This window comes from Lepidochelys kempii, chromosome 7 (assembly GCF_965140265.1).
Source record: "Lepidochelys kempii isolate rLepKem1 chromosome 7, rLepKem1.hap2, whole genome shotgun sequence".
Classification (NCBI taxonomy): domain Eukaryota; kingdom Metazoa; phylum Chordata; order Testudines; family Cheloniidae; genus Lepidochelys; species Lepidochelys kempii.
Window position 1 is genome coordinate 126,205,836 of NC_133262.1, and position 17,430 is coordinate 126,223,265.

At 59.1% G+C, this 17,430-nt stretch overlaps 1 protein-coding gene across 2 annotated transcripts in view; it reads left to right on the forward strand.

Annotated features, from left to right (window-relative positions):
* ABCC2 (ATP binding cassette subfamily C member 2) overlaps positions 1-17,430 on the forward strand; it is a 65,266-nt gene that overhangs the window by 24,018 nt on the left and 23,818 nt on the right. For both annotated transcript variants that reach the window (XM_073354678.1, XM_073354677.1), the window contains exons 9-21: positions 326-503; positions 1,020-1,274; positions 1,779-1,844; positions 2,249-2,386; positions 3,027-3,173; positions 6,140-6,224; positions 6,728-6,794; positions 7,615-7,741; positions 9,996-10,172; positions 11,316-11,483; positions 12,229-12,415; positions 14,339-14,462; positions 15,225-15,357. In XM_073354678.1, coding sequence (XP_073210779.1) covers positions 326-503; positions 1,020-1,274; positions 1,779-1,844; positions 2,249-2,386; positions 3,027-3,173; positions 6,140-6,224; positions 6,728-6,794; positions 7,615-7,741; positions 9,996-10,172; positions 11,316-11,483; positions 12,229-12,415; positions 14,339-14,462; positions 15,225-15,357 — 1,852 coding nt within the window. The remainder of the gene's footprint in view (positions 1-325; positions 504-1,019; positions 1,275-1,778; positions 1,845-2,248; positions 2,387-3,026; positions 3,174-6,139; positions 6,225-6,727; positions 6,795-7,614; positions 7,742-9,995; positions 10,173-11,315; positions 11,484-12,228; positions 12,416-14,338; positions 14,463-15,224; positions 15,358-17,430) is intronic.

Consider the following 17,430-nt stretch of genomic DNA (forward strand, 5'->3'; position numbering starts at 1 on the left):
GGGCAGGGGTGGCGGGATCTGTGTGGGGCTGGTCTCTGTGGGACAGGAGTTGTGGTATCCCGGGGGGGGGGTGGTCTCTCCAGGGAGGGGTGGCAGCATCCTTGGGGGGCCGATCTATGCGGGTGGGGGTGTCCCTGGAGGGCTGGTCTCTGTGGGTAGGGTTTGTGGTGTCCCTGGTGGGTAGTCTCTGCAGGGAGGAAGTGATAGCATGCTTGGGGAGCTGGTCTCTGTGGGGCTGGGGTGGCGGTGTCCCTGGGGGGCTGGTCTCTGTGGGGCAGAGGTCTCCCCATGCCTGACTGGTCTCACGGGCTGCTCTGACCGTCAGACTGCTGATCTCCTTTGTTGCGGACCCCACGGCGTATGCCTGGCAGGGCTACCTCTACGCCTTGCTACTGTTCGTAACCGCGCTGGTCCAGTCCATCTGCCTGCAGCAGTACTTTCAGCTCTGCTTCCTGCTGGGCATGAGTGTGCGCACGGCACTCATGGCCGCTGTCTACAAGAAGGTCGGTGTGTGTACCCCCATCAGCATTCCCTGCCAGGAACAGCTGCAGGACGGCATGTCGGGCTTTCCTGCTCCCCCCAAACCCTGTCCCCCAAATACACTTCCCTCTTCTTGTGTCTTTGCCTCTCCTCCAAGGGCACCTATGAGCTGGGCCTTTGTTCCCCAGTGAAGGGGCTGGAGGTTTGGAGATCCTGGGAGTAAGCTGCCGGGAGTCATGCAGTAAGAACCATGCACACCAGGCCGGCTCCCTGCTGTAATCCCCATGCAGTGAAGCGCAGGCTGCAGAGTCCTGGTGGGAGGCATTTACCCACAATAGTGCAGCGGCCCCCAGAGCCAGGCGGGAGGCCCGGCAAGGAGGAGTGTCCAAGAGCCAGGACTCAGGAGTCAGTCCAGGAAGCTTGGCCCCCACCAGGAGCTGCTCTGATGCGTTTGGCCTCGACTTCACACGCAGCACTCTGCACGGCGCCCAGGGGCTGGGGGCTGACCTGGCCCCTGGTGACTGTGCTGTCCACCCTAGGCGCTCACTATCTCCAATGCCACCCGCAAGGAGTACACTCAGGGTGAGACGGTGAACCTGATGTCGGCCGATGCCCAGAGGTTCATGGATCTGGCCAACTTCATCCACCAGCTGTGGTCGGCACCACTGCAGATCGCCCTGTCCATTGTCTTCCTGTGGTGGGAGCTGGGCCCCTCCGTCCTGGCAGGGATCGGGGTCATGGTGCTGCTCATCCCCATCAACGCTCTCCTGGCCACCAAGGCCAGAACCATTCAGGTCAGTGGTTGGGCAGGGTCCACTCCCCGGGCTGGCCTGGCAAAGGCTTCCTCCTTGCCCCTCTCCGCTTGAGCCCCCCACGCACCAGCCACCCCGTCTTCTTCCCTCCAGTGCCCCTGCCCACGGCCAGTGGCTCTCCGGAGTGGGAATGTAGATGGGGTCCGAGAGAGGAAATGCAGAGCCTGCTTGGGGCTGCCCCTTTACCCTGCAGCCCGGAGGCCGCTCTGTGGAGCACCAAGCTCCAGCAGAGACCCCAGCCCTGTGAGCTGACCCTCCTGCACCTGTGCTGGTCCAGGCCCTGCCAGCGGGAGAGGGGGCCCGCCTGGAATAGACCGGAGTCCAGGGGTGGGGCCTGCAGATGGGGAGTGCTGGCAAGGCAGATGAGGGATGAGTGAGCCTGGGGCCGAGATGGGGCGTTTGTGGAGTTCCTGGGTTTTAGGAGCTGCTCTTTGCGTTGGGCTGGGGTTCGGGCTGGGGGATCCAACTCGCCTTTCTCACTGGCAGATGAAGAACATGAAGAACAAGGATCAGCGCATGAAAATAATGAATGAAATCCTTAGTGGGATCAAGGTGAGCACCATGGACCCCACCCCCGAGTGCCTGGCTGCCCCTCCCCCTCCAGGGCATTAGGGGCGTGCCTGGCTGCCCTGCCCCCCACCAGGACACCTGGGATTGGTGCCTGGCCATCCCCGCCCCAGGGCACATGGGGTCCCATCCTTCTCTGCATGGCAGCAGTCTGGCAGTGCCCCACCCCCCCAGCTGATGGCATGTGATGGTATAGGATTTGCTGTATGAGTCCAGGAAGGTGACCCCCATAATGCCCCTGGCTGGTTGTGCAGCTACCTATGGGTGGGGCTGCAGGCAGGAGAGTGAGACCCAGAGCCGGTGGATGGGGTGCTGCGTGCAGATGAGATGAGCCTTGGGAGCAGGGGTCACTGTGGGAGCTGGATCCGCTCATTCTGGTCGTCACTCAGATCCTGAAGCTGTTTGCCTGGGAGCCTTCATTTGAGCAACAGGTTGGGGAGATCCGGGTGCGTGAGCTGAAGGGCTTGCTGCACTTTACCTACCTTCAGGCCTTCTCCATCTTCATCTTCTCCTGTGCCCCGTTCCTGGTGAGTGCTCGGGGGCTGGCAGTGGTGGGAGGCCTCCGGGGAGACGGGGTTGCCTCCTGGGGTGGCAGGACAGATTGGGATATGCCCAGGATGATAAGGCTGTGGGCGTGGATGCGTAGGTGGTTTTGGGGGAGGGGAGGGGGGGATCAGGCTTTGAGGTTAGGGGGTAGGATGTGCCCAGGGGCTGACAGGCTGCGGATGGGGAGTAATGTGCCTATTCCCCGCACCATCCCATACTACCTCCCTATGATCAGGGACTGGGACTTGCCCTGGGCGGGGCGCCTGTCCCGAGGGGCCCCTGTGGCGGAGTGTCTGTCCTTGGGAAGGGCTCCTGTGCCAGGGCGTCTGTCCCAGGGAAGGCAGGCAAAGCACCAAAGTGTTTATTGTCCACTGTCCACTCTTCTGGGGAGACCCCAACAAGAGCTTTGGAGGGTCCCCCAGCTGGAGCGCTGTGTGTGGAGGACACATGGGCTGGGGCCCCAAAAGGAGCACCAAGCCCTGGGAGATGGGACCCTTGGCCTGAGCACGTGCCCCTGCATGCGGAGGATGGGATGCCGGGCAGGAGCACAAGGTGGGGTGGGGGTGAGGGCGTGGCTGCAGTGGCAGATGGGGCTGTGGCTCTAACACCCCCTGCCCCCAGGTCTCTGTGGCCAGCTTCGCTGTCTACGTCATGGTGGATGAGAAGAACATCCTAGATGCACAGAAGGCATTTACCTCCATCTCCCTCTTCAACGTGCTGCGCTTCCCCCTGGCCATGCTGCCCATGGTCATCTCCTCCTTGGTGCAGGTGAGCCCCCCGGGCAGGGCGGAGAGAAGGAGGTTGAGTCTTGGGCCCTTTTGTTAACCTCCAAATGAATCGTATGGTTCAGGCTCAGCGTGTGGGGCTCAGGAGGACTTGGGTTGCAAGGCTCCCTATCCACCCGGCATTCTGATTTATTTCCTCGGTGGGTCGAGTGTGTTGTGGCGGCACCCGGAGGCCCTGCCAGGATTGGGGCTGTAATTCGTCCAGTAGTGTCGCCTGGGATCGGAGATCTTTGGTAGCCGGGCCCATTGGGCCGCCCATGCATGCCATGAGTGGTGTCTGTGCAGTATAGCGCTGTGCAGTCCAGCCACCCTCAGTTCCTTCTCAACCGCCCTTGGTCTGGGATGGGATCCTGAGCAGAGCCCTTCGGACATCCCTAGCCTTTAGTAGTAGCAGTAATAGTCGTGTTTCTGTTCTTTTGTAGAATCGCCGTTTCCTTTCATTTTTCTTTCCCCTAAAAAAAAATTCCATTGCTCTTTCTTCCCCATTATTCTTTAACTTAGCATAGGTTTCCCTTTTTTAATATGCCTTTCCCGATCGGGAAACTCTCCCTGGTCGTTTATGCCCCAATCCCCCAGGTTTAAGAGGTGCCTCTCTTGCTGCGAAGCCATCCCCATGAGCAATGGTCACTCCTGGTGCATACACTGCCTCGGTGAGGGACACATCTCTCAGAAGTGTACCTGCTGCCTCAACTTGAAGGCCCATGAACTGAGGCTAAAACTTTTACTCATGGAGAGTTCTTTGCGACCAGCCTCAGACCCTGGCCCCGATGCCTCTCCTATGCGGTGCTCACCATCTGCCCGGTCATCAGCCGACGCTCACTCACTGCGCGCCACCAAGAGGAAACCCACCCTCTCTCGCCCAGGCAAAAAGGAAAGGGCCACAAGCTCCCCCGCTAAGGAGCTGCCTCAGAAAAAGGCATCCCCAGGGAGCTGTGAGGATGTTGTGGCTACAGACGTGAGACAGCTACCGTGACTGTCTGGGAACCTCCTGTACTGGTGCAAAGGACAGGTCCAAAGTGGGCGGGATCACAGGTGGAAACATGGTCTCTTGGCACTGAGAAAGACAGTGTAAGACTTTCAAAAGCGGTACCCACCACTTCAACAAAAATAATCATAGAATCATAGACTTTAAGGTCAGAAGGGACCATTATGATAGTCTAGTCTGATATCCTGCACAACGCAGACCACAGAATCTCACCCACCCACTCCTGTAACAAACCCCTGACCTATGTCTGAGCTATTGAAGTTCTCAAATCATGGTTTAAAGACTTGGAGGTGCAGAGAATCCTCCAGCAAGTGACCTGTGCCCCACGCTGCAGAGGAAGGCGAAAAGCCCTCAGGGCCTCTGCCAATCTGCCCTGGAGGAAAATTCCTTCCCAACCCCAAATATGGCTGTCCGCTAAACCCTGAGCACGTGGGCAAGACTCACCAGCCAGACACCCAGGAAAGAATTATCTGTAGTAACTCCGATCCCACCCCATCTAACATCCCATCACAGGCCATTGGGCATATCTACCGCTAATAGTTGAAGATCAATTAATTGCCAAAATTAGGCTATCCCATCATATCATCCATTCCATAAACTTATCAAGCTTAGGCTTGAAGCCAGATATATCTTTTGCCCCCACTGCTACCCTTGGAAGGCTGTTCCAGAACTTCATTCCTCTGATGGTTAGAAACCTTCATCTAATTTCAAGTCTAAACTTCCTGATGGCCAGTTTATATCCATTTGTTCTTGTGTCCACTGAATTGATACTGAGCTGAAATAATTCTTCTCCCTCTGTGGTATTTATCCCTCTGATATATTTATAGAGAGCAATCATATCTCCTCTCAGCCTTCTTTTGGTTAGGCTAAACAAGCCAAGCTCTTTGAGTCTCCTTTCGTAAGGTAGGTTTTCCATTCCTTGGATCATCCTAGTAGCCCTTCTCTGTACCTGTTCCAGTTTGAATTCATCTTTCTTAAACATGGGAGACCAGAACTGCACACAGTATTCCAGATGAGGTCTCACCAGTGTCTTGTATAACGGTACTAACACCTCCTTATCTCTACTGGAAATACTTCGCCTGATGCATCCCAAGACCGCATTAGCTTTTTTCACGGCCATATCACGTTGGCGGCTCATAGTCATCCTGTGATCAACCAATACTCCAAGGTCCTTCTTCTCCTCTGTTACTTCCAAGTGATGCGTCCCCAGTTTATAGCAAAAATTCCTGTTACTAATCCCTAAATGCATGACCTTACACTTTTCACTATTAAATTTCATCCTATTACTATTACTCCAGTTTACAACGTCATCCAGATCTTCCTGTATGATATCCCAGTCCTTCTCTGTATTGGCAAAACCTCCCAGCTTTAGTAGACATCACTCCGAAGTCACTTCCATCTCGGGGCACTGCTCTACAGTCACTGACAGTGGACCATCCATCACAACACCACTCAAAGAAGAAGGAACGGTGACTCCCCCTGTGCAGTAACGGAGGTTCTGAAAGATGTGTCCCTCCGGGTGCTCCGCTCCCCACCCTCCTTCCTCTCTGCTTCGAAGCGCACACACACACTCTGCAGCAGAGAAGGAACTGAGGGTGGTTGGACCACAGGGCGCTATATAGATGGTGCGAGACGGGGAGGAGCACAAGTGCAGCCCAGCGGGGGTGGGTGCCGAAGCTCTCCGAACCCAGGTGCAGGAGGTGTCCACAGGAGCGTCCTACAGGGGAGTGTCCACAGGAACACACACCTCGAAGCGCCCGAGGTGCTGCGCAGGGAGAGTAACCTTCTGGGTGCTGCACACACAGACACACGGCCCCTGCCTTTTTGTTCAATCTCGTGGGAAATACAGAACTGGGGAGTTGCCCCCAGGGTGTGAGGGTTGGGCTGGAAGATTCTGGAGCTCTCTACCCCACTCGGATGGATTTGTGTCTCACCTGTGTGACATCCCCTTTTGCTTCCTGCAGACCACCGTGTCCACCGAGCGGCTGGAGCGGTACCTGGGGAGTGGCGACCTGGACCCCTCAGCCATAAGAGATAACCCCAGTGTTGGTAAATAAACTGCCAGTCTTACAGAGGGCCCTGGTGTGCCTGTGGGGGGCCCGCTGCCACATCATGGGTGTGTAGGGCCCTCAAATACAACTCCCCATCAGCACCAGTGCATGTGGGGGGCACTTGGGCACAACCCCCACCCCATGTGTGGGGCCCTTAGATACATCCCCCCTCTCCCACCCAGTGTGTGGTGCCCCCTGGCACAATGTCCCCTCCACTCCTACCCCATGTGTGGGGCCCTTAGATACACCCTCCCCCACTCGCACCTCATGGGGGGGCACCTGGTTTTCAGGGTCCTGTGGTACAACAACCCTCCCCTCATGTGCAGGGCCCTTTGGGGAGGATTTCCTCCCTCAGCCCAAATCCAGGATCCACTAGGCATGAGGGGGAGCCCCCGAGTGGGCTGGTGGCTCCTGGGAGCTGGACACACTGAGTTTGGGGTTGGGCTGGGGAGAGATCTGTTCCCCACCCAGTCTCTGAGGTGCTGCCCGTTCTCTTGGCAGACTGTGCAATGCAGTTCTCCGAGGCCTCCTTTGCCTGGGAGCAGGGTGCCGGGCCTGTGATCAGAGAGTAAGTGTGCTGCGTTCAGGGCCTTGTGCTGTGCTGGGGGGGCTCCCTTCCCTGTTACTGACTTGCCAGGCAATCGCCTTGTGCTGTCATGGGTGGAACACAGCCCCCTGTGCAGCCTGGCCCTGCAGGACACACATCCCCCAGAGCAGAGACACGGGCAGCTGGAAACACCTGCTTCGCTGGCTTGTTCTCGTTGATCACATGGTCTGGGTCCTTTCATGACGTTTCCAGCCCCATGCAAGGCCCAGGTGGCAAGTCCAGGAGACGCAGGAGTCCAGGAAGGAGTCTGTGGTTAGCCTGGATAACGTAGCTGTTAGGGATGTAAAAATTTAACTGGTTAACCAATAAGCTTGAGGCTTATCGGTTTCTGTTAACAATTAAACTCCGCCCGAGGTCCCGGCTGCTGCCCCGCACGTCTGGGATCCTGGCTGCCGGCCCCGTACCCAGGGCTCTGCTGCCATCTGCGCCCAGCAACCCGGCTGCCACCACAGCGCAGAGCCCCAGGGCGGGCCGGCAGCCGGGATCTGTGGCATGGGATGGCAGCCAGGACCCTGGGCGCGGGCCGGAAACCAGGATGCCAGGCACACCGGGATGCTGGGCATGGGGTTGGCAGCAGGGATCCCCGGGCATGGGGATCCCCGGGCAGCAGGGATCCCCATGCTGTAGCAGCCCCCACATTCCTAATTCCCCGGTTAAACGTTTAACCATGTAACCGTAGAATTTTAATTGGTTACACGGTTATTGTTTTTACGCGTTATTTACATCCCTAGTAGCTGCTCAGCGCTGCTTTGTGTCCCACTCAGCTCTCTTGTCCTTCCAGGGTCACTCTGGATATCAAGCCTGGGTGTCTGGTGGCTGTAGTCGGGGCTGTGGGCTCAGGGAAATCCTCACTGGTGTCAGCCGTGCTAGGAGAGATGGAGAACCTCAAGGGGCACATTAACATCCAGGTGAGAGGAGCTGCCCTGGGTGGAGGAGGCCCCGTGAGCTGCTGTTGGATCCTGGGGGGCACTTAAGAGTTCCCACCCCAGGCAAAGATGTGAACACCAAGGCCCCTCCCACCCTTCTCCCCAGCCAGTATCCAGGCCAAACAGCCTCAGTCATGACTTGCAGATTTCCCTGGTATTCCAGCTCTGGGACACCCTCTAGCTCTGCTGGTGCCCCTCAGCCCCGCCCCACAGCCTGCTGCTCTTCCAGCCCTGGGTTCCCTATGTGCATATCTTTGCCGATGCCCCTCAATCCTGATCTGCAGCCCCCCGCTACTCAAATTGTTCCTACCCGACTCTGCCAATACGCTTCAGACCTCCCTCACACACTTCATGCTATTGCTCCGGACATCCACTAACTGTCACAACCGATCACATGGCAGCTTGGTGCCATGGACAAATATCCACCCAGTTCATGGAAGTGAGAGCAAACCCTTGGTCTGTAGGGTGGAAAGGCTAGTTAGGGTCCTAGCCTCCAGCACCCTCTTCCCCCTAAGTCGTGGGGAGATGCAGTGAACAACATTTATCCTGCAGGATGTTTAGTGTCACAGGAATTATCAGCTCTGCCAAGCTGTCTGTTAAGAGCCAGAGCACACACCCCTGTTGTGAGTTCTGTACTTATGTTTCAGGAAAGATGTGGACAAATTGGAGAAAGCCCAGAGAAGAGCAACAAAAATGATTAAAGGTCTAGAAAACATGACCTATGAGGGAAGATTGAAAAAATTGGGTTTGTTTAATCTGGAGAAGAGAAGACTGAGGGGGGACATAATAACAGTTTTCAAGTACATAAAAGGTTGTTACATGGAGGAAAAATTGTTCTCCTTAACCTCTGAGGATTGGACAAGAAGCAGTGGGCTTAAATTGCAGCAAGTAAAGTTTAGGTTGGACATAAGGAAAAACATCCTGTCAGGGTGGTTAAGCACTGGGATAAATTGCCCAGGGAGGTTGTGGAATCTCTGTCATTGGAGATTTTTAAGAGCAGGTTGGACACACACCTGTCAGGGATGGTCTATAATACTTAGTCCTGCCTTGAGTGCAGGGGACTGGACTAGATGAGGTCCCTTCCAGTTCTAGGATTCTATTATTTCACCAGCCATGCATCAAGTGTAAACTCCTCAGGCATTATTACAGCCTAACCAGGGAGTCACAGACAGTACTCTTGGGTACTCTGATCTATCTTGTCACCCAGGTAAACTTGTCTTTGTGATAGATGGTCCCTTACACCAAAAATCACAACAACATTCAGTTTACTCCCAGTCCCAAAGGACCAGTCAGTCACTTTCCTCAGGTCAGTTGCACCTTAGATCTAACACCAAAGACAATGCTTGTAGCCAATCCTATAATAAATTAACTAAAGATATATTGACTAAGAAAAAGAAATGAGTGCTATTTACAAGGTTAAAGCAAATAAACAAACACACCAATGGGTTCCAATCTAAAGTTTCAAAAAGTAATAGAAGCTTCTATAATAAGCAAGCTCTATGTGTCCTTTAGGGCTAAGCGAGGCCAAGCATTGGGGATCTTTTGTTTATGCCTGGTAATTCTTGCCCTTCAAAGTCCAAGTGACATAAAAGATCCAGCTTCTTCTTTGGCAGGAATTTTTATTCCCTTCCCCCAGAGCTCAAGCTGATGGGATGATTCCTCTTCCTGGGAGTGTGGGGAGCAATTAACAACGTCTTTGTCCTCTCATGTTTCACAATGGCTCCTTTGTTTCAATGGGCTTTCTTGGTGGGCAAGGCCTAACCACTTCAATAGGAAGCCAGCATTTTACATTAGTTAATGCTTCGTTCCTGGTTCACAAGTTACACAGTTACAGGGGATTACAAAGTAAATGCTCAATATAACCTTAAAATGTGGGGTACAGATGTTGTAAGTGAGATTACTACATGCAGCTCCTACCAGCATTTCATAATGTCTAACCACATTCTCATACACCTCAACTTTATTTGAACAATGCCAACACACAGCTGAGCCAGACTGGTTTCCAGCAATGTATTGGTCTATGTTCAGCTGAGGCCTAGAGGCCTTGGCATGAGCTGGCACCTGGTCTGCCAATGTCACAATCTCATCTTGGCTTTGTCTAGTTCCCTGCACAGGGGATGTGACTGCTCCCATCCCAGGCCCAACTCCCCCATCCCTCCTTTCCCCAGCCCCTAGTCCAGGGCCCAAGTCCTGCACTGACTGGATGAGTCAGCTCAGATTGGGCTCTTCCCTCCAGGGCTCTGTGGCCTACGTTCCCCAGCAGGCCTGGATCCAGAACGCCACGCTGAAGGACAACATTCTTTTTGGGTTAGAACTGGATGAGGCTAGGTACCAGCGGGTTGTGGAGGCCTGTGCTCTCCTTCCAGACCTGAAGCTGCTCCCTGGAGGTGACCTCACGGAGATTGGAGAGAAGGTATTGGCACTGGGCATGTCGGGGAAGGAGAGTGTGATGGAGGGGAAGGCTGGGAGGAGGCGCCCTGGGGAGTAGGTGGGGGATAGGAGCGGGGGAGGTGTCTGGGGTGGCTCAGAGAGGGTGGAGGGTGTGTTAGTGTAGGAAGCTTGAGGGTCGTGCGGTAGTAGGAATGGGTGGCTCGTGGGTATCTGAGGAAGGTAGAAGAAGAGGAGGAGGTATGTGGAGTTGGGGAGGTGCACGGGTGTCCAAGGCTGAGGAGGAATGTTTGGTGGTAGAAGCAGCAGCCCCTGGGTGTGTATTTGGGAGGTAATGATGGGGGACACTTGGGGAGTGTCTGGAGCTCCTAGGGGTGGGATGGGGGTGGCATAGAACATGTGGCGCTCGGGGGAAGGGCTGTCTGGAGCACGTGGGGGTAGGGTGGGGGTGCAGAGAGCATATGGGGCACAGGGGGGCTGTCTGGAGCACGTGGGGGTAGGGTGGGAGTGCAGAGAGCATATGGGGCACAGGGGGGCTGTCTGGAGCATGTGGGGGTAGGGTGGGGGTGCAGAGAGCATATGGGGCACAGGGGGGCTGTCTGGAGCACGTGGGGGTAGGGTGGTGGGGTGCAGAGTGTGTATGGTGCTCAGGGTCAGTCTGGAGCATGGGGGGGAAGCAGGGGGTGGCAGAGAGTGTGTGGTACTGGAGGGCTGTATGAGCCTGTGGGGGTTGGGTGGGAGTGCAGAGAGCGTATGGTGCTATCTGGATCACGTGGGGTAGGACGGTGCTGCAGAGGGCGTGGGAGCGTATGTTGCTTAGGGGCTGTCTGGAGCATGTAGGAGTAGGATGGGGGTGCAGAGAGTGTATGATGCTCGGGGGGGGCTGTCTGGAGAACATGGGAGTAGGGTGGGGGTGCAGAGAGCGTATGGTGCTTGTCGGGGCTGTCTGGAGCATGTAGGGATAAGGTAGGGGGTACAGAGTGTCTGGAGCCTGTGAGGGTAGGGTGGGGGTGCAGAGAGCGTGTGATGCTCGGGGGGGGGCTGTCTGGAGAACATGGGGCTGGGTGAGGGTGAGTGAGCACCAGTGGAAGACTTTGCTCCCCTCAGTCAGCACACTGGGGTGCCGGGAGAGACCCAGGACTTACAGTCAGGTGCTTTCCCCTACCAGGGCATTAACCTGAGTGGGGGCCAGAAGCAGCGGGTCAGCCTGGCTAGGGCAGTGTACAGCAACGCAGATATCTACCTTCTCGACGACCCCCTGTCGGCCGTAGATGCTCACGTGGGGAAGCACCTCTTTGACCAGGTGCTGGGGCCGGACGGGCTGCTGCAGGGCAAGGTGAGAACAGCCCCAAACTAATCGGGGCAGGGAGCAGTCCCCACCTAGGAGATTTCCCCCATCAACCCTCATCTGGGGCACTTCTGGTGTGGCCCCCTCTGCAGCCAGGCAAGCCCTCTTAGTGGCTTAACAGGGGGCTTGAACGAGGGGCTAGTTGGTGGGCAGTTCTGTGCAGTTGGCAACAGGAACACCTCCAGGCTCTCCACTGGGGGCGTGAGTGGACGAGGGGGGCCCTGTGCATCCCCAGCCAGGGGTGAGGGTAGATGACAGAGTGCCCCGCAGGTTCCCAGACAGAGCTGGGGGAATCACAGAATATCAGGGTTGGAAGGGACCTCAGGAGGTCATCTAGTCCAACCCCTTGCTCAAAGCAGGGCCAATCCCCAACTAAATCTAAATGGTGAAGGGGCATGATGGGGAGCCTGGCAGGTCCCTAGCGGGGGGCAGGAGTGGATGATGGGGAGCCCGTTGAGTCCCCAGCTGGGGACGGTAATAGGTGAGGGGGAGCCCTCTGGGTCCCCAGCTTGGGGCAGGGCTGAAAGAGGGGGAACCCTGTGAGTCCCCAGCCAGGGGGGGAGTGGGTGAGGGGGAGCCCTGCAGGTCCCCAACCAGGGGGGGGAGGTAGGTGATGGAGTGCCCTGCCGGTCCTCAGCCGGGGGTGGCATGTGTTTCCAGCCAAGGACACGGGAGGGGGCGGCAGTCCTGTAGCTGCTGGACCCTGTAACCTCTGTGCCATTCTTCGTGGCAGACCCGGATCCTGGTGACGCACAGTATCAGTTTCCTGCCAAAGACGGATGAGATTGTCGTGCTGGTGGCCGGTGCCGTGTCTGAGCAGGGCTCCTACAGCACCTTGCTGGCTAACGGGGGGGCCTTCGCTCAGCTCTTGAGCATGTATGGAAGCCAGGAGGGTAGCACCCCCGAGGGGGAGGCCACAGGTACAGGGGCATGTGCTGGACCCAGGGTCAGCTTCATACAGGTGCCCATGGAGTCCTGTTTTGTGCTGTGTTGCCCAGAGCGCCGCAGTGTTGGCGGGAGGAAAGGAGACAGCCCTAACTCACCCACCTGGGGTTTGCCCCTGTTAACGAGGTGTGACAAAGTTCTGTCCTTGCCTCCGTGGGTCCCGCGTTTCCTGGCGGATTTCGCTAGCCTCAGAGGCTCACTGTGACCCTCCACGTAACCCGTCTTTCTCTAGGGACAAGGGTCACAGTTTACTGAGCCATTTTCATCATAAGCCAGCGAGGGAGGTGAGAAGTTATCCTTCCTTGCACAGTCTCTGTTGTCTCCCAGTCTCAGTGATTAATCAGAGGGCAAAGGTGGGGGCGGGAAGCCTGGGCCCACCCTCTACTCCAGGTAGAGTAGCCCGGGGACCCTAATAGTATCAGCTATGGTAGCTGACCTTTTAGAAACATGACATATACAATTCCCTGGGCTACTTCCCCCACCGCAGCCCTCACTTCCTCAAGCTCCACTTCACCCTTACCTCAGGGCCTCCTTCCTTGTGCCTGATATGGTGTGTACTACTCAGCCTCTCCAACAGCACAACTTCCTCCCACAACTCCTGACATACACACCCATCAGACTAACTGGGAGGCTTTTAACTAGTTTCAGCCAGTCCCCTGATTGGCTTCAGGTGTCCCAATCAACCTAGCCTTCTCCCTGCCTTCTGGAAAGTTCTTAATTGGCCCCAGGTGTCTTAATTGACCTGGAGCAGCTGCCATTTCACTTAACCTGGTACCAGGGATTTGTTTAGCGTGGAGCTAACATATCTATCTTCCACTACTTTTCTATAGCCATCTGGCCTTGCCCCGTCACAGAGGGTAACACTAATACAAGGAGAGTCTCGGCCTGCACTGTCTCCGGGGCTTGGGTCTGTCTCTGCAGGGCCTTTCTGTTTCTGCCCCTTCCCCTCTGCCTCCGGGGACACACCAACCCTGCCTCCTCCTGAACTGGACCCAGTGTGACGCAGCTCGTCTTACCTCAGTATGAGTCAGCAGAAAGAGCTATATGGCTCTGCAGGAACCTTGCCCTGACCCCTGCTGGGAACCTTCCCACCCACAGTGGTTCCCAGAGCATGGTCTCTTCTCCTTCCCTGTTCAGCTTGGCTGGAGCTCAGGCCCCAAAGCCCCATGCTGCGGCTGGGAGACCGCGCTCACCTTGCCGCTTGGACGTTCCCCTTTCTGTGGCTAGGAGCAAGCCCAGCGTCTCACCTGAGGAGAGTGTGCAGTCCTGGGAAGCCAGAAAAGGCCCTTGGTTTCCCCAAGACGGGCCCTGACAAGGAGTGGGACGGTTCCACCTAGAGAACACTGCACTCTTACTCCTAGGGGCGAAGGGTTCCCACTCCAGCTCAGAGCAGGGGTCTGTGTAGCCCAGTACCCCATCTCCAACAGGGGCCACCAGCACCAGCTGCTTCAGGGGAGAGAGCTAGGAACCTGTCAGATGGCAGCAAGAGTGATCAGCAGACAGTAGCCCCTCCTCAGGGCCTTGGTTTGCATCACCGGAGGTGGGGATTCCCCGCGCCCTGTATATTCCACTCCACACTTTTCCAAGAGTCTGTTTTAGTCTGACACATTGTTCGATATAGTCTTTTGAGCCCCCAGGAATTACATCTCCCCACTCCAGAGGTTACATACATCCCTGCCCACCATCACACACAAGCCGTTCATGTAATACAATGGACCCCAAGGATACTTGAGCACAGTTTAATAAGGGCTCCTGAAGGTATTGCAGGGAGCTCTTGGCTGCTGTGCAGGAGGACACAGCACAGGCCTGGTACTACGTAGCCGTGTGCTGCTCTCTGTTCAATGCCGAATGCCACATCCAGTCCAGGTGCCTCCTAACTCCTGTGTCTGCTATTTCAGTGGAAGCTGCAGAGGAGCAAGACGGCGAGGTCCCTGAGACTAGCCCGGAGGAAGTGCCAGCTGACATAGTGACCATGACCCTGAAAAGAGAAGCCAGCATCCAGCAGAGAGGATTCAGCCGCAGGTAGGAACCTGTCCCCAGTCATTGGATCTCATTCCCCCACCACCAGAACCTCTCCCTTTCCGTCCCTCTCCCTGTCCAGGCATCTCCCTCTACCCTGGGCCTCTGCTGGGCTTCCTGGGATGGAGGGGCCCTGTGTGAGGCTTCACTTCTTGGGGAACCTGTGGGAAAGCGTCTGAGAGCCCTGGTCTCTGGAGCCTCCCTGACCTGCATGGCATGTGGGGCCCTCTGCTTTGCTCAGCTGCTGATCGGAAAGGGCCTGTCTGTCATGGTTCTGCTCCCCAGCCCAGGCTCGGCAAGTTCCTGCCTGCAGGGTTTCTCCAGCAGTCTTCCCCCCACGCTCCCCTGTTGCAGCTGCCTCCCGACCCCACCGCTTTCTGCTCCCCCACAATGCACTGGGCAGGATCGCGCTGCTGAGTAGCTAGCTTCCCCTCTAGTGTGACTTATCCAGCGGTTTCTGTATGTCAGACATCCAGCCCTTGGGCTTTTCCCTGGGGCTGGCTGGCTGGGCAAAGGTGTGTCCGGAGTGCGGGGCTGGGCTTGTTTAGCTGGAGAGGGTGGGAACAACGCTGGACTCGGAGGAATTACCAAAGGGTCCAGTTGAAATGTTTCTCTCGCCAAAGTCAGTGAGTCCCATGGCTGGTCCCTGGCAGATCCCGCTGCAGCCAGCATGCTGGAGCGGGAGGCTCAGTGCGGGGCGAGGCGGGTGGGTGGCTCCAAGTGCAGCTGCCCCGTGGCTAACGATGAGCAATCGCCCTATTGCAGCCTCAGCACCAGCAGCAACGGGTCCCTGCGAAAGGCCCTGCGAGCGAGTGAGGTGGGGCCCAAGGACAAGCAGCCTTCTGAGGAGGTGACAGGACAGAGGCTGATTGAGAAGGAGGCCATGGAAACGGGGAAGGTGAGAGAAGGGATCTTGTGGCTTGGGGGCGGGGACACTGTGAAATCCCACCCCACAGCTCGCCGCTTTACAACCATAATAGTTGCTTGAGAAAACTGACCCTCAGCTTTGCTGACCCCCATTTCACTGCTCCCGGCCTCTGGGTGAAGAGGGAGGCATGGAGGGGTGCTGCTGGGGTGTGTTTTGAGGGTGGGCTGCTGGCTATGGGAAGGCAGGGTGGGCGGGCAGTGCTGGGGAGAGCAGGGTTGGGGTGTGTGGGGAGAGTGTGCGGGACTAGGTGGTGCTCTGACGGGGCTTGATGATGCTGTGTGGGGAGGGCATGGGATTCTGGGCAGTGCGGTGGGAAGGGTGTGGGACCCTACGCGGTGCTGGGGGGGCGGGCTGGGCGGGGGCTGGGTGGGGAGGGCGCGGGAGCCGGGTGGTGCTGGGGGGTGCAGGCTGGGCGGTGCTGTGGGGGGGGACTGGGCGGGGGCTCGGTGGGGAGGGCGCGGGAGCCTGGCGGTGCTGGGGAGGCAGGCTGGGCGGTGCTGGGCGGGGGCTGGGTGGGGAGGGCGCGGGAGCCGGGCGGTGCTGGGGGGTGCAGGCTGGGCGGTGCTGTGGGGGGGGACTGGGCGGGGGCTGGGTGGGAAGGGCACGGGAGCCTGGCGGTGCTGGGGGGGGCGGGCTGGGCGGTGCTGTGGGGGCGGGCTGGGCGGTGCTGTGGGGGGGGGACTGGGCGGGGGCTGGGTGGGAAGGGCACGGGAGCCGGGCGGTGCTGGGGGGGGGCAGGCTGGGCGGTGCTGTGGGGGCGGGCTGGGCGGGGGCTGGGTGGGGAGGGCGCGGGAGCCTGGCGGTGCTGGGGGGGCGGGCTGGGCGATGCTGGGGGGGCGGGCTGGGCAGGGGCTGGATGGGGAGGGCGCGGGAGCTGGGCGGTGCTGGGGGGTGCAGGCTGGGCGGTGCTGGGGGGGTACTGGGCGGGGGCTGGGTGGGGAGGGCGCGGGAGCCTGGGGGGCGGCTGGGCAGTGCTGTGGGGGGGGGACTGGGCGGGGGCTGGGTGGGGAGGGCGCGGGAGCCTGGCGGTGCTGGGGGGGGCAGGCTGGGCGGTGCTGGGGGGGGACTGGGCAGGGGCTGGGGGGGAGGGTGCGAGAGCCTGGCAGTGCTGTGGGGGGGGACTGGGCGGGGGCTGGGTGGGGAGGGCGCGGGAGCCGGGCGGTGCTGGGGGGGGGCAGGCTGGGCGGTGCTGTGGGGGGGGACTGGGCGGGGGCTGGGGGGAGGGCGCGGGAGCCGGGCGGTGCTGGGGGCGGGCAGGCTGGGCGGTGCTGTGGGGGGGGACTGGGCGGGGGCTGGGTGGGGAGGCCGCGGGAGCCGGGCGGTGCTGGGGGGGGGCAGGCTGGGCGGTGCTGTGGGGGGGGACTGGGCGGGGGCTGGGGGGGAGGGCGCAGGAGCCGGGCGGTGCTGGGGGGGGCAGGCTGGGTGGTGCTGTGGGGGGGACTGGGCGGGGGCTGGGTGGGGAGGGCACGGGAGCCTGGCGGTGCTGGGGGGGGCAGGCTGGGCGGTGCTGGGGGGGCGGGCTGGGCGGGGGCTGGGTGGGGAGGGCGCGGGAGCCGGGCGGTGCTGGGGGGTGCAGGCTGGGCGGTGCTGTTGGGGGGGGACTGGGCGGGGGCTGGGTGGGAAGGGCACGGGAGCCGGGCGGTGCTGGGGGGGGCAGGCTGGGCGGTGCTGTGGGGGCGGGCTGGGCGGGGGCTGGGTGGGGAGGGCGCGGGAGCCTGGCGGTGCTGGGGGGGCAGGCTGAGCGGTGCTGGGGGGGCGGGCTGGGCAGGGGCTGGATGGGGAGGGCGCGGGAGCTGGGCGGTGCTGGGGGGTGCAGGCTGGGCGGTGCTGGGGGGGTACTGGGCGGGGGCTGGGTGGGGAGGGCGCGGGAGCCTGGGGGGCGGCTGGGCAGTGCTGTGGGGGGGGGACTGGGCGGGGGCTGGGTGGGGAGGGCGCGGGAGCCTGGCGGTGCTGGGGGGGGCAGGCTGGGCGGTGCTGGGGGGGGACTGGGCAGGGGCTGGGGGGGAGGGTGCGAGAGCCTGGCAGTGCTGTGGGGGGGGACTG